Source organism: Otolemur garnettii, unplaced genomic scaffold, assembly GCF_000181295.1.
Source record: "Otolemur garnettii isolate 467f Iridium unplaced genomic scaffold, OtoGar3 scaffold00039, whole genome shotgun sequence".
Classification (NCBI taxonomy): domain Eukaryota; kingdom Metazoa; phylum Chordata; class Mammalia; order Primates; family Galagidae; genus Otolemur; species Otolemur garnettii.
Genome location: NW_003852434.1, coordinates 2,554,284 through 2,569,021, shown reverse-complemented (window position 1 = coordinate 2,569,021; position 14,738 = coordinate 2,554,284). Strand labels below are relative to the sequence as shown.

Below are 14,738 nucleotides of genomic sequence, written 5' to 3'. Positions count from 1 at the left end.
TTTTTTTTTTTTTTTAAAGAATCTGCCTTACAGTTTACACTATTCTTACTTTTCCCCTTTTGTCAGTCAGGAGATTCCTTAAATAAAATGATATCTTTTTTTTTTTTCATTATTATTTTAAAGGTCTCTGGGGAACAAGACTCATGGAAGAAAGCAGCACGACCCGGGAGAAATACCTAAAAAGTGTCTTACGGGAACTGGTCACTTACCTCCTTTTCCTCATAGTCTTGTGCATCTGTGAGTAGAACATTTTCTTTCATTAATGGAAAAGTTTTGAAAATGTTTTGCCTGTCAAAATCATAGTTAAAAGGAATTATGCTCCAGAAGGGTCAATTTGGAATTTACTTTTCTCACCTTTGGTTTTGATTCCAACTGGTTGGGGTTTTTTGTTTCTTTGTTTTTTGTTTTTTTAATTTGAGTATTTGTTCATTGACTCTTCCTGTAGTAGAATGGAAGCTTTCTAAGGGAAGGGACTTGACTTGTTCTTTGTGGTACCCCTACCGCCACCCCCACCACCAAAACCGTGCCTGGCAACAGAAGGATTTCAGAGAGGTGCAAGGAGGGTAAAGAAATGCCAAGTGACTGTGGACTTGGACTTAACCCAAGAAAGGAAAGGTGAAGAATTTAATTCTGGTTTAGAGATTGGTCAGCTTCTCTTCTGTCCTCTGGCAAACATTAATTAAAGGTCAGCAATATGTAACTGACCAGTCTGTTGTCAGTTGTGAACATTTTTACCGTGAGATTCATGTGGCAATCTGCTAGACACCGACAAACCACGTCAGGAGATTTTTGCATTAGATTTCTTAACAGTGAATGCAGTGTTACTATTATTACAATGTCATCATTGACTGTTTCTACATCAGTTAACCTAAAGTCTACCTAAAAATTGTTTTCAGCACAATGGCCTTCCAAGTTTAACTTTCAAGAAATACAAAGGTTTCCATTTGATATTGCTTTTATTGATGTATATATTTAAAAGTTCCCATCTGGCCTGGCTCAGTGGCTCACGCCTATAAACTCTTTGGGGGGCCAAGGTGGGAGAAGCACTCTGTGCCAGGAGTTTGAGACCAGCTTGAGCAACACAGCCAGAAGCCATCTCTACAAAAAATATAAGTATTAGCTGGGCATGGTGGTGCTCACCTGTGGTCTAACTACTTGGGAGGCTGAGCCCAGGAGTTTGAGATTGCAATGAGCTATGATGATGCCACTGTGTCTCAAAAAAATATAAGTTCCCTTTTTTCGATGTGTTGTGTGCCTTCATTATAATTCATTATTTCTTCCAAAGCTTCAGTAATTATAGGCTTTTACTCTACAGGAAACTTACTGTAGAGGCATCTTTCCCCATCCTCTCGTCTTTTAGCTTGTCACTGCATCCTCTTATAGGGGTAGGGAAGGGAAGCCTTAGCCAGAAAGCAGTCTTAGGAACTGTTTTGCATCAAATATCCAGAAAGTCACAGGCAATAGACTTATCCTCTGAATCAGAGTGTTGCATAATGGATTTCTGTCATGTGCCCTAGAAAGCCTTTATGAGAACAGATAAGGAAGGAGATTTATGAGCCCATGACCTCTTACCAACCTCCACTGATAGAGGAGTTTATTCTTACAGTGTACTTTTAAAAATGAACACCCATTTTGGAAAGAGTCCTCTTTTTTGTATATGAAGAGAATGAAAATTTAATCAATACTTTACTAATGCCATTCTTGTTAAATTAAAAATGACTGCCTTGAATTTAATTGACTCTGGAAAGCTTTCTTAAAAACAATTTTTTAAATTTACTAGATTTATGAAAATAAGATTTATAAGTTGGACATCAAATATAGTTATGAAGATAATTAAAATTAGTCTTTCCTTTGAAATTTGATACCAGCTTTGCTGTTCTAAATTGAAAATTAGTTGTTTTTTTTTTCCCCCCCCCTTCCAACTCCTATGCCACGATGGTCTCCTCAATCTTGCCATTACTAGAGTGTTCATGTTCTGTCCAGCGTGCCCTTTCCGTTACACTTAGTGCACAGAGTTTGGTCACGGTATTAAAGAGGAAATACAGTGAGGTCACAGTTTGCCAGATCTAAAGGTTAGTGAATAAGAAAGAAAAGTTTCAGAGTGAAAGGATCAAAGAATATGGAGCTTCCTTCTATTCCGTATCTTCCTTAGAAGGTAAGATAAAAAGCAAAAGAGCTGAAGGACGTAAGATTGGTAACAGAATGAGAGAAGCAAAGCTTGCCAACTTAGTAAGTGAAATACTGGTTTTGTGTTTGGTAAGGCTAATGAAATTGCCTTCCAGACAGGGTTAATGTCAGGTCCTCGTGGCAGGCTGATACCAGTGCTGTCAGCGTATCACTGTATCCTGTCACTACTCCTAAAGGATAAAACAGACAATGAGCTTGAAAATGAGAGGCCTGTTCTGAATTGTTATGCCCGTGAGGACACATGGGTATAACAAGCCTGGATAGTGTGAGCCGAACCTGACGTGCATTCCTGCAGAGAAATGTTGCCCTGAAGAGAAGGGGACATCAAACTAAGCTATCAGTCTTCCTTTGCTGCAGCGCTCAGAGTCGCAAGAAGTTAGAATCATCTACAGGCAAATTTGGACATTGCCTTGATGTGCAACTTTGCTGGGTATATATAAAATTTTTAAATTCCCTGATGCCTGGCAGGTTGTTTTAGGAATGGCTCCTGCAATTAGGGAGAAAAATAGCTTGCTAGAATGTGAGTGTTCTGTTACTGCGTGATGATGGGACAGCACACTCTCATGGGAGCTTTACATTAGAATGAGTGGACGCTTTTACTCTGGGCAGCCATGAGGCTGAGAGATAGTTAAGTCACCAAAAACTGAATACAGAAAGTGTGGGGTCCATTACACGGCATATTGTTGACATGATGAGGAATCTTATTGCTGTTTGCGATGCTGATATCCCAGAAGTAGTCCATGACTGCTTTGCAAAAGCAAAAAGGACTACTCAGAAGAACGAGCATGGTCCTTGCCGGCGTGGTGGGAATGAGCTACCTACCGAGAGAAATGAACTCTCCTGTGCTCGTGTGCATAGTTGTCTAGATATCCTAACATGTTAGCTTTCTCTGCTGCTGATGAACTTCAAATAAGAACAGACGTCCTTGAGGTAGGTCTGCTGTGAGCATAAAAGAACAGGAATAAACGTTGCCAAGTTCAAGCATCCCAGGAGAAGAGAAGCTTAAATAGCATTGGCAATCAGTGATTGGTGATAACACTGCTGCAGGGATGGTAATGATTTGGGTTCTAAAGCGGTGGAGTCGCTAAGTTTATGAACTATGAAAGAACACATCGGGATTTAGTCCTGTGTTAAGTAGTAAGTAAAACAGAATCTTTCAGATACTGAACAAAAAAGGGTATCAGTCGTTTGCCCTTCTGGTCTCAAGGCTGACTGGGAGCCGTGGCATTGAACCTCATATCACTGGCCCAGGAAAAGTATGAAACTCCGAATCCTAAGTATGCCTTCTACTGAATTGAATTGTATTGCTTCCGCACCAGAAAGTCAAAAAATTAAAAGCTGAACCAGAGTAAGACAGGGACCATCTGTATGTAAATATTATACATTTCTTTCTCTTGGTTTTAAAACAAAATATCCTAAGCCCGGTCAAGCATTCTCAAAAGCATTTGTGTCAACAGCTTCTATCCCTGAAAGATTTCCATCACAACTTGTCACTTATAATTTTATTGGAAATTTTAACCAAAACTGGATTAAAATATTGGGAGGTTTTAATAACTCTATTTCCTGGACTCTGTCACTGACTGATACTGCAGCTTCACGTTGCTGGAACTCTCTTCGCTGCCTAGTTCTATGGGCTCTTTTCAGCCTCTTTCTGGCATTTGGTTCCTAGAACTTCCTGCTGTGGCTTCTTGATTCCCCGTCTTCCGGAGCTCCTCCTTGCCCCGTTCACTTCCTTGGCCTTCTTCTTTCTGAAGTGTGCTCAGATGGCGTTTTCTCTGTGGTCCTCTCACGTGTTGCCGACCTTATGCCAGCTTGCCCGGCATCTCCAGTGGGACTCTCACAGGCATGTCACATGCCCAGACCTTAACTCTCCAGTCCACCCATCCACACTTGATTCAGTCACACCCTCTGCCTCCCCTGAAATCTGGGCACTCCTGACCCTTTCCCCGATCCTCCTTATAGGGTCATTCTGCCTCTTTAGAATCTCGTATCTGTCTTTTCTCATACATCATTTTGGCCCTTCTGAATCAGTTCTTTTATGCATTCAACCAACTATTAAATAATTTAATTAAAAACAGATTTAAGGACTGGGTGCAGTGGCTTATGCCAGTAATCCTAGCATTCTGGGAGGCCAGGTGGATTGCTGGAGCTCAGGAGTTTGAAACCAGCCTTAGCAAGACTGAGACCCCTGTCTCTACTAAAAATAGAAAAAGTATCCAGGCATGGTGATGGCTCCTGTAATCCCAGCTACTCGGGAGGATGAGGCAAGAGGATTTCCCAAGAGTTTGAGGTTGCTGTGAGTGATGATGTGATGACACTCAACCCACGATGACAGAGTGAGACTCTGTCTCCAAAAAACAAACAACAACAAAAATCAGATTTAATCCTTGCCCTTGAATATGTGGCTTAAATTTGTAAGTGACATAAAAGAGGACAGTGGGGAAAGAGGATTCTCTACGGAGAAGGCCTCTGAAGTCTGAAACTAGAGTGGGCGTCAGTCTGATGACAACAGAAGTGTATAAATGAAGTTTCTGAGGCAGGAAAATGCTCAGAACGTTCCAGAAACTCTTAGAAGCTGAGTAAAGTTAGTTACCCCTCAGATAAAGACAGAAAGGTGGTCAGGGGCCACGTCTTGTAGGTCTGGTGGGTGTTAGTAAGGGATTTGCAGTGAGAAGCCAGGGTTTTAAGTAAGAGAGTGACAAGATTCATTTAAATTTTAGGAAGATATCTCCCAGTGCCCTATGGGCCACGGATTAGGTGGGAGACACTCTGCATAAGACCTTAGGAGACACTCTGCATAAGACCTTACAATCCCCAGGGACTGCCATTTCTGAAACCAAATTAATACAGGTCACTCTTCCATTTAACATCCTATAGTCTTCAAGGTGACTTCCAGATGGACTTTCAAATCTTTAGATAATAGGCTGGCATTTCACTACACAGCCATTGCTCACGTCTTCAGAACCACCACACTCTCCAAACATCCAGTTCTTCAACTGCATCAAACCACGCAGGATGCTCAAAAAGGCCTCAGTGTTACTGTCCTTTCCTTATGTGAGATATTCAACATTTTGTTATAAAATAGGCTTTATGTTAGATGGTTTGCCCACCATACGTGTTCTGAGCACATTCAGGGTAGGCAAAGCTAAGCTATGATGGGCAGTAGGTTAGAAGCATATTAACTGCATTTTGATTCACAATGTTTTCAACTTACGATGGGTTTATCGTGACCTACCCCATGACCCACCCCATCATAAGTTGAGGTGCATCCTGTGTAGCACTTTTAGTTGATAGAACCTAGTCAAATACATGTCCTTATCTTCACTGCATCCCTGTGAGGATATGGTTCAAGAGGGTTAGCAAAGGACTTGGGTTTCCCACGCAAGGTGATGGCCTCTCTTGGTGACCCATGACCTGGAATACCAGGACCAAGACATCTTGGTTCATGTTCACATCTAGTACAGTTACATTTTTATGGCAGTTTTGATTTCTTCAGCTCAAAGGCTATTAAGAGAAAAAAAATTTTGAATTTCTAAACGACTTGCTTTTATATAGGTATGCTTCTTTATCTTTGTGTTAATTTCAGAATTTGTGGTTTAAAAAATGTTGCCCGGTTGGGGGTTTTGTGGGGGTTTTCCTTTGGGGGGTTTGTTTACTCTTTTTGTTTGTTCTTTTTTTTTTTTTTTCTTTTTTGGCTCAAAACAATAGATAGTTACTGTCTCAGTTCTGGAGGTCGAACAACAGAAATAAGGTGTGGGCAGGGCCGTGCTCCCTCTGAAGCCTGTAGGGAACCTTTTTGCCTCTTCCTCGCGGCTGTTGGCTCGCTGGTGCTGCTTGGCGTCCTCGGTGCGCAGTTGCACCTCTCCAGTCCTCTGTCTTCACATGTCCCCGGTGTGTCTTCACACGGCCATCTTCTTAGAAGGTCACCTGCCTGCTGATTTTTAATTTCAGGAATTTACTGATGTTCCCTATTATCAATTTTTATAAGTGTTGCATGGATATTTGAAAAAGAACGTGAGTGATCTCTTTTAGAGTGTACAGTTTATGTGCTTATGTACGTATATATAGAGATGAAGTCTTTTATTTGGGTCAAACCCTTAATATTCTTAGGTACTTTTTGTCCATTTTCTCTGTCAATGATTGAGAGAGACAGGGTTAAGTTCCCAGTTACAACTATTCTGGCAATTCTCCTTTCTACAAGTATTGCTTTATATTTTTTCATGCTCTATTATGCAGTAAATAAAAATTAATTATAGTTAAATCATTGCATATAGTATTTATCGATATAAAATATGCTTTTTATCAAACTCATTCACTTATTGCAGTACCACTGAATATCCTTTTCAAAATATTTTATCACTCGTGTCTTCTCATTCTTTTATTTTTGTTTTGAGTTTCTTATAAGAACTCTAAGAGATTTATTTTTTTAACCAGTATTTAAAACTTTACATATAGTAAAAATTTAAGCCAACCACATTTTATGCTTTGTCAAATTCTCTCATTTTTTATTGTTTTCCTGTTATTTTTCATTTTTCTTTTTCTTGTTTGACTAGAACTTTTTCTTTTGCTTTTTTATTCTAGGGATTTGGAACTTATACAATAGATATGATTCTACAATACCCTTTATTTGTTTTTAATATTTGAACCTATATTTTTCAACAAAATTAAGAATAAAATAGTATTCATTAGCTATTTTGAAATGATAGACTTTTTTTTTTTTTTTTTTTTTTTAAGAGACAGAGTCTTACTTTGTTGCCCTCAGTAGAGTGCCTGTGGTGTCACTGCTCACAGCAATCTCCAGTTCTTGGGCTTAAGCGATCCTCAGCAGGTAGCAGGGATTACAGGCACCCGCCATAATATCTGGCTATTTTGTGGTTGCAGTTTGGCCAGGGCCAGGCTCGAACCCACCACCCTCAGTATATGGGGCCAGCGCCCTCCTCACTGAGCCACAGGCACCGCCCAGATAGACCATGTTTTTAAGGCAGCTTTTGTTAGTTTACATACTGGTTGTTTGCTAGTACTATGTTTTAATAGTTTTTGTTCTACCTTTTAGCTAAAACAATGACTAAATAGCAGAAGAAATTTGTGAACAAAGGATGTATGTATGTCCTTTACTTATTTTTTTAATATTCTCATCTCCTTTCTGGTCCTTGTTTAAAGTTATCTATTTCATGTGATAATTTTTCTCTTCACAACTCATTTCATCTAGAGAGAGGGAATCTCCCTTCCCAGTGAGCTTTCTCCATCAGAGACTGAGAGGAAGAGTCCAGTGAGCAGTTCTGTATTTCCACTGGGTTTTATATCTTCATGCACATTTTTGCAGTGGAGCTTTACAAAAGCCCTAGACGTGATTCTCATTTTCTTGAAAACAAAATCAGGGTCAGAAGGGTTAATTAGTTGCCCTGGATCCCAATATCGCAAGACACCAAGGCCCACAGTCATGAACAGAGGCAGACACTTAGGACAGAGCAAAGCCGAAACTCAAACCCAAACCATTCTGACTACAAATCCAGGGGTCTTCTGGCTGCAGCCTGCACAGACTCCTGCCTTGTGCACAGCTGTCACCTGGACATCCTGTGGGCCAGCCCAGCACAGGAGAGGGACTGAGTTGATGTTTGCTGATTAAACATCTGTGTTGCAGTAATCATTTCTTGAAAGCTAGGGGGCATTGTTTCTCTGGCTTCCAGCAGGTGGTGCTACATAACCAAGGGAATCTGTTGCATCTCTTCAGTGATGCCATTAAAGCAGCACAGATCTTAAGGATTTCAAAGCAATAATTAATATTAGGTCATACCAGTTTGATGAAAATATTTCAAATTGTATATGAAAACACTACACTGTACCCCATGCTTGCATTAATGTATACAGCTATCATTTAATAAAAAAAAAATTAGGTCATGAGCGCCATAGAAAAATAAAGGAGATACCTTTTCAAATCAATTGCTAAAATTCTTACATTTACATTCTTATATATAGTTACATACCATATTTATAAATCAAAACTTATATAAGTTACATAATATACTTATAAATCAAAAAATTTAAATCATTTATCAAAATTCCTAATGGCAACAACAAACCCATGCGTAAAAAACTCCAGAATGGTCTATATTGATCAATCAATGCAAAGTACGTTCTAATTTCAAGTTAATTGAAAATAATCAACTTACTCCTTTTATTGGAGGTGGGGAGCCTTCACTACGTACTCTTTTTGTACCATATCACTTTTCCCCCTCGACTGACTCTGTAATCACAGAAGGCTTTTGCAGAATGTATCCATGTCTGTGCCCATGTCTGTGCTTTGTGGGACACCTCTCACCCCAGGCACATTAGGAACTACACTTCCTAAGGTCAGAGATCACATCATACTCACCTGTATGACCAGTCCTTTGTTCTGTAAGTGTAAATAGATTACAAATCTAAGCCCTTAACTCTGGTCCAGTAAAGTTTTGAGAGGTGGCAGGTCATGCAACACTTGAAGAGGACTCCTCTTGTCCTAATTGGGTCATAGAATGACAGGTGAGGAAGCCCAGCGATGGGGAGTGGAAAGTATTCATACTTTCTAGATACATGGGAAGTATCTTTCTAGATATCATGGGAAAGTATTCATACTTTCTAGATACATGGGAAGTATCTTTCTAGATATCATGGGAAAGTATTCATACTTTCTAGATACTTTCTACTGGGTCCATTTTATTCTTTTTATTTTAAGGATCTAGAAATCCTTTGGAATAGCTAATTCTCCCCATCTTACAGAAGAGGAAACTGAAGGCCAGAAAGTTAAAGCAACTTGCCCGGTGTCACATGGCAAGTAAGGAGCATGACCCAGAGTTGAACCCTAATCTTCTTTGACCTTATAAGCTTATAAATCACCTTCCTGCCTACTTCTAAGACCATTTAGTATAAGCAGCAAATGTCCATGTCGGGGATGTAGCTTGAGGTAGCAGGTTCCGTACAAGACTTGACTGGAGGTAGAAGACTGTTTCTCTGGCTTCTACCATGGTACAAAAAGAGTAAGTAGTGAAGGCTCCCCACCTCCAATAAAAGGAGTAAGTTGATTATTTTCAATAATCAGTTGGCATCCCAGAAGGAAAGGGATGGCAAACTCAGGTGGTAATTACAGGGATGTGTCACGGTGGGGGGAACTAAGGAGGATTCAGGAAAGGCTACCACCTCCAGGCTTGAAGAGGGAGTGGAACTGCGTGAACCTGGTGTAGCTGTGGGAAAAGGAATTCCCCCAGCAGCTCTGGCCAAGGTTGGAGGATCCACCGCTGAGTGGCACCCAGGCAGTAAGGGAATGGGGAAGAAACGTAGAAGGAACAAACCCCAACTTTTCTCTCCTCTGGCCCCCAAAGGGCAAAGATTTCAGGTGGTGCGATCCATAAAAGTCAGCCTTGGTGCACAGAGCAGGGCAGAGAAGAACAGAGAGTTGACCTGGAGGAGACCAAGAATGGCCTGCACATGTCACTGCAGGGACAGTGAGCAGCTGTGCAGCCTTAGGTTGGGGAGCTCGCCGGGCCTCTGAGCACATCAGCCTAACTGGAATGGAGGTTCTTGTCTGGGAGGCCATGGGAAATTAGGCATGTGGGAAGTCCCGATGTCCCAAAAATGAAGGCACCTGATCTAAATTTGATACTCAATAGTAAGCTAATTTTGAACTGGGCATGGTGGCTGACACCTATAATCCAGCATTTTGGGAGGCCAAGGCAGGAGGATTACTTGAGGCCAAGAACTCAATATCAGCCTGGGCAGCATAGTGAGACCTTGTCTCTGCAACTAACTTTTTAAAAATATAGCCAGGCATGGTGGTGTGCACCTGTAGTCCCAGCTACTTGGGACGCTGAGGGAGGATTGTTTCAGCCCAGGAGTCTGAGACTGCAGTAAGCTATGATAAACAAGAGAACAAGATCCTCATCTATTAAAAAAAATGTAAGCCAATTTCCTTTCACATAGCCAACATTAGTATTATGTGCTTCTTGTATATAAGCCAGAGAGATGGAGAGACATCCTAGAAGAATAATAGAAGAAAGGAAGCGAAAGTGAGGAAAGACCGTATATGGATATTTGTCCAAAATGTCCTCCACCAGGAGGAGTTCCTTCGTGGAGGCATCGGTGGGCGATTGTGGGTACAGGTCCCCTGGGGAGTTCATTTGGATCTTTCTGTGTTCCAGTGACCTATGGCATGATGAGCTCCAATGTGTACTACTACACCCGGATGATGTCACAGCTCTTCCTAGACACCCCCGTGTCCAAAACCGAGAAAACCAACTTTAAAACTCTGTCTTCTATGGAAGATTTCTGGAAGGTATTTGCAAATGACTGAAATGACCTCTGACACATGTCCGTTTGGCTTCCTGAGGTGAATGCATGCGTATCTACAGGGACTGCTGAGTGTTACGGCTGTGTGAGGCGCCGTAAGTTATGGAGAGCTGTTAGAAGTCACTGTTCCTACTCACAGAGGGGTGAACTAACGTGACTGAGGGCCTTGCACGTGCAACACCCTCCCTTATTTAACCCCTAGTAACCTCATAAGGTAAGTACTAACAGCACGCCTCAGCTTGTTAATGCGGAAGATGAGGTTCAGGATGCTTACTGCACATGGTCACGTAGCTAGAAAATAAGAAAAATTGACTTTTTTTTTCTAGCCTGACAGCCACTTCATCCTAGCTTATAATTCGTTCATTCATTTATTCATGCTTCAATAAATATTTATTGAGAATGTGAGACCCACAGGGGATTTTCGTTGTTCTGCCTTGCTTCACTGTTTGGTTTTGTCTCTTCGCTGAGGATGGCATGTGTCTCCAGCTCCTAGAACAGTGCCTGATACAAAGTGGGCACATTCTGGCCGGGTGTGGTGCCTCGGGCCTGTAATCCTAGCACTCTGGGAGCCAAGGTGGGAGAATCACTTGAGCTCAGGAGTTTGAGACCAGCCTGAGCAAAATTTTTAAAAAAGGTAGGCACATTCTTTCAAAGGTCTGCTATTGTGAAATTCAACCCAGCATTTCCAGATTGTAAGAAATTCTAACACAGCAACAGGGCATAAGCAATGAAAATAATAATACAGGAAAAGTACTAAACTGATCTGAAAGATACAGTGCTTGGAATCTAAGAAATCAGAAGGAAAATTGGAAAGGAAATGATTATTTCTTCCTAGGGTGATACTTTCTAAAATTCTTACTCAACCCTGGAGTCAGAAGTGTTGATTTTGGGGATAGAGAAACCTGGGTCACAGGTACCTATTAATGTATAAAGTACTTGGCATCCAAATCCACCTTGTATGTGAATCTTTCACCACCTCGCGGGGCCCAGTCAGTCTATCTGTACTGATCATCCAATAAGGACAGCACACTGAGAACCAGCTGGGTCTGCCTTCCCTGTAGGCATAGCTGGTTGTATGAACCAGAGACTTCTCACATATACACATTCCATGATGATAATGCCAGGCTATCAGGGGCAGAGAGGGCTTGGAGAGTTCACCAGAGAGTAAAATAGTCCAGTCAAATAAAAGATCCCCTCGATGCCAAGCTGGCAATCAAAACTACAACCTTTTGTCTAAACAAGTTTAGAAATATGATCACATGGGATGCCATTTTAATAAGGGAAAGTGGAGTTGATCATGGTCTTGGATTTATGCAACTACCACCCCACCTTTAGTCACAGAGCAAAAGTGAGTTGCCATTTATTAGGTAACCCCTATGTGCCCATGCAAAGATGAGTTTTCCAAATGCAGGGAACTTGGCTTAGAGGATCCCACCCAAGGCCTCATAACTAGCAAGTGATAGAGCAAGAGCCAAACCCAAATCTATCTGAAGACAAAATCCGCTCTTACCACGCCACCATCTCCATGGGGTTGCCAAACTCTTGCTGGTGCAGACATTCCAGGCAGGAGTAAGACAGCTGCGGAGCCTGGAACTTTTTTAAACAATGTTTCCTTTGCCTTCAGTTCACACAAGGCTCCTTATTGGATGGACTGTACTGGAAGATGGAGCCCGGCAACCAAACTGAAGCTGACAACCGAAGTTTCATTTTCTATGAGAACCTGCTGTTAGGGGTACCACGAATACGGCAACTCAAAGTCAGAAACGGATCCTGTTCTATCCCCCAGGACTTAAGAGATGAAATTAAAGAGTGCTATGATGTCTACTCTGTCAGTAGTGAAGACAGGGCTCCGTTTGGGCCACGAAATGGAACTGCGTAAGTGTCAGTGATTCTTGGCTACTTGGTCACATTCATTCATTCATTCATTCATTCCCTGACATCTTCACCAAAGAGAAGATGCCTTCAGTGACTCTTGAGTGTTTATGTTTCAACCATGGCCAAATTGGCCTTTGGTTTGTGAAGTTTTCTCTACTGTTTAACCCTTTTCAGTTTTGACACGCACATTTTCCAAAAGGCTAACTCATTGACCGCATGACCCACAAAAGAGAAATTATCTGAGCTTTTGGAGGTTACATGAATATGCCTGGGCACTATTTTTATGGGCATGATAATACTGTACACTAGGTTACCAGAAAGTTTTTTGGTACAGAAATTATTTTTATTAACTCTCACTAATAGATTTTTGTTCAGAATACAGTCATCTAAAAGTGTAAGTTTGCGAGGCAGTTTTCTGTCTGGTTTAAAGACCATTTTTCCCCAGTGTTTATGATGGCAGGCGTGCATCTGCACGTGTGCACACATTCTCGTGGTGCAAGACAACCTCTGTTACACCTGCATGTCCCACCAGCTCCTGTGATTCAATATCCCCCAGACTGAACTCATCACCTTCTGGTGGGATCTGCACTTCCTCCTCTTAATGGCTCCGCCATCTTCCCTTTACTTTCAAAGGGACTTCAGAGCCCCTCTCCAGCTGTCCTCCTCCCCTGCCCCAGCTCCCCTGTCAGCTGCCAAGGTCTGTTGGGTCACTGCAGTGGCGGCGCTGTCTCCCTCCTTCCTTTCCCCTCCCACCATCACTGCTGTGGGCCAGGCCTCCTCAGCCCTTGGTTATTATAGGCCTTACTAACTGAGCCATGCTGGGAGCTCCCGAGACCACCCCCGGGTTCATTGGTTCAGTAGAAGGACTCACAGCACTCACAGGGATGTACTCATGGCAAAGGTTCATTACAGTGGAAGGGGCAAACAACAGACAGAAAAGGCACGTGGCCACGTCCAGGGGCGGCATCGCGGGCGCCAGCGGTGCGCTGAATTCCTCCAGGAGCGAGTCCTCACAACATGTAAATTGTCAGGGAAGCTCGTTAAAGATGCCCTTATGGAGATCTTCCCAGATACTGGTACTGGTTTTAGGCACCCTGTCCCTTGCATAGGGGGCCCAAAATCCAGATTCCCAGAAGAAAGGCGGGTGCTGCGCATACGCCACGTGCTGATGCGCACAGTGCAGGCTCAGGGAGCCGCTGTCACCCGTTAGGGAAAGCTTGTGTCAATGTATGGAGCAGTTTACCAGTGGGGATCCCAGGAGCTGGCCAGAGGGAAAGGCCTTAGGCCTGCTGGGGTAACGCCCTTCTGCACAGGCGCCCTCCGCTCCTCCTCCCTCCGGGTTCCCCTGCTGCCACCAAAGCAAACCTGTTCTGTGCCTCTCAGAAGCTCTTTCTGCAAGGCTGGGTGCAATGGCCCACCCTGTGGTCCTAGCTCCTGGGAGGGTGAAACACCAGGAGTTAAAGACTAGCCTGGGCAACCCAGCGCATGAGACCTATCTTTACAAAAGTATTTAACAAATTAGCCGAGGGTAATGGTGCATGCTTACAGTCCCACTACTCAGAAGGCCAAGGCGAGAGGATCACTTGAGCCTGGGAATTCGAGGTTGTCGTGAGCTCTGATCACACCACTGCACCTTAGCCTGAATGACAGAGCAAGACCCTGAGGAAGGAAGAAAGAAAAGGGGGGGAGGTGGCGGGAGGAGGAAGGAAACTTTCCCTCCAGTGACACCTGCGCGCTTGCCCTTCACAATCTGACTTTCAACCCCACTCTCTTCATCACCTGGGCGCCTACAAACTACTCGCTGGGCTCCCTGTACATTTTCTCCAGCCCTGCTTGGCTCAGGCTTGAAAATGCCATTCCATTCACCTGTGCAGCTCCAAACCCTGGTTTCCTTTCACAGCTCAGGTCCCATACAGCTTCTTCCCTAGACTTTTCTGACCCATCCTTCTGTTGCCCCCAAATAAAAACAGCTTTCCCCTGATCTGCCAGCGTAATTTCTTTAAACTTACTTTTTGCTTCTTATTTTCATCTACAGTGTATTTTACTTTCTTAATCACAACTTTTCTCTCCCTATTCGTTATAAATGTGGGAGGAAGGGACCGTAGTTCATCTTTTTATCCCCATTAGTGCCAAGAGGCATCTGGTTCCTAAAAGACACTCTGTAAATGTTTGTGGATTAAATTCTTAAATGCAAACTAGGCACAGTGGCTCCCGCCTGTAATCTTAGCATTCTGGGAGGCTGAGACAGGTGGAATGCTTGAACTGAAGAGTTTAAGACCAGCCTGAGCAAGAGAGAGACCCTATCTCTACTAAAATTGAGGGAAAAAACTAGCCAGGCATGTGGGGCATAGTGGTAC

The 14,738-nt window shown here is 42.7% G+C and overlaps 1 protein-coding gene across 2 annotated transcripts in view; it reads left to right on the top strand.

Moving 5' to 3' along the window:
- PKD2 (polycystin 2, transient receptor potential cation channel) overlaps window positions 1–14,738 on the top strand; it is a 51,905-nt gene that overhangs the window by 7,823 nt on the left and 29,344 nt on the right. For both annotated transcript variants that reach the window (XM_012805326.2, XM_023513377.1), the window contains exons 2-4: window positions 124–237; window positions 10,359–10,492; window positions 12,131–12,381. In XM_012805326.2, coding sequence (XP_012660780.1) covers window positions 124–237; window positions 10,359–10,492; window positions 12,131–12,381 — 499 coding nt within the window. The remainder of the gene's footprint in view (window positions 1–123; window positions 238–10,358; window positions 10,493–12,130; window positions 12,382–14,738) is intronic.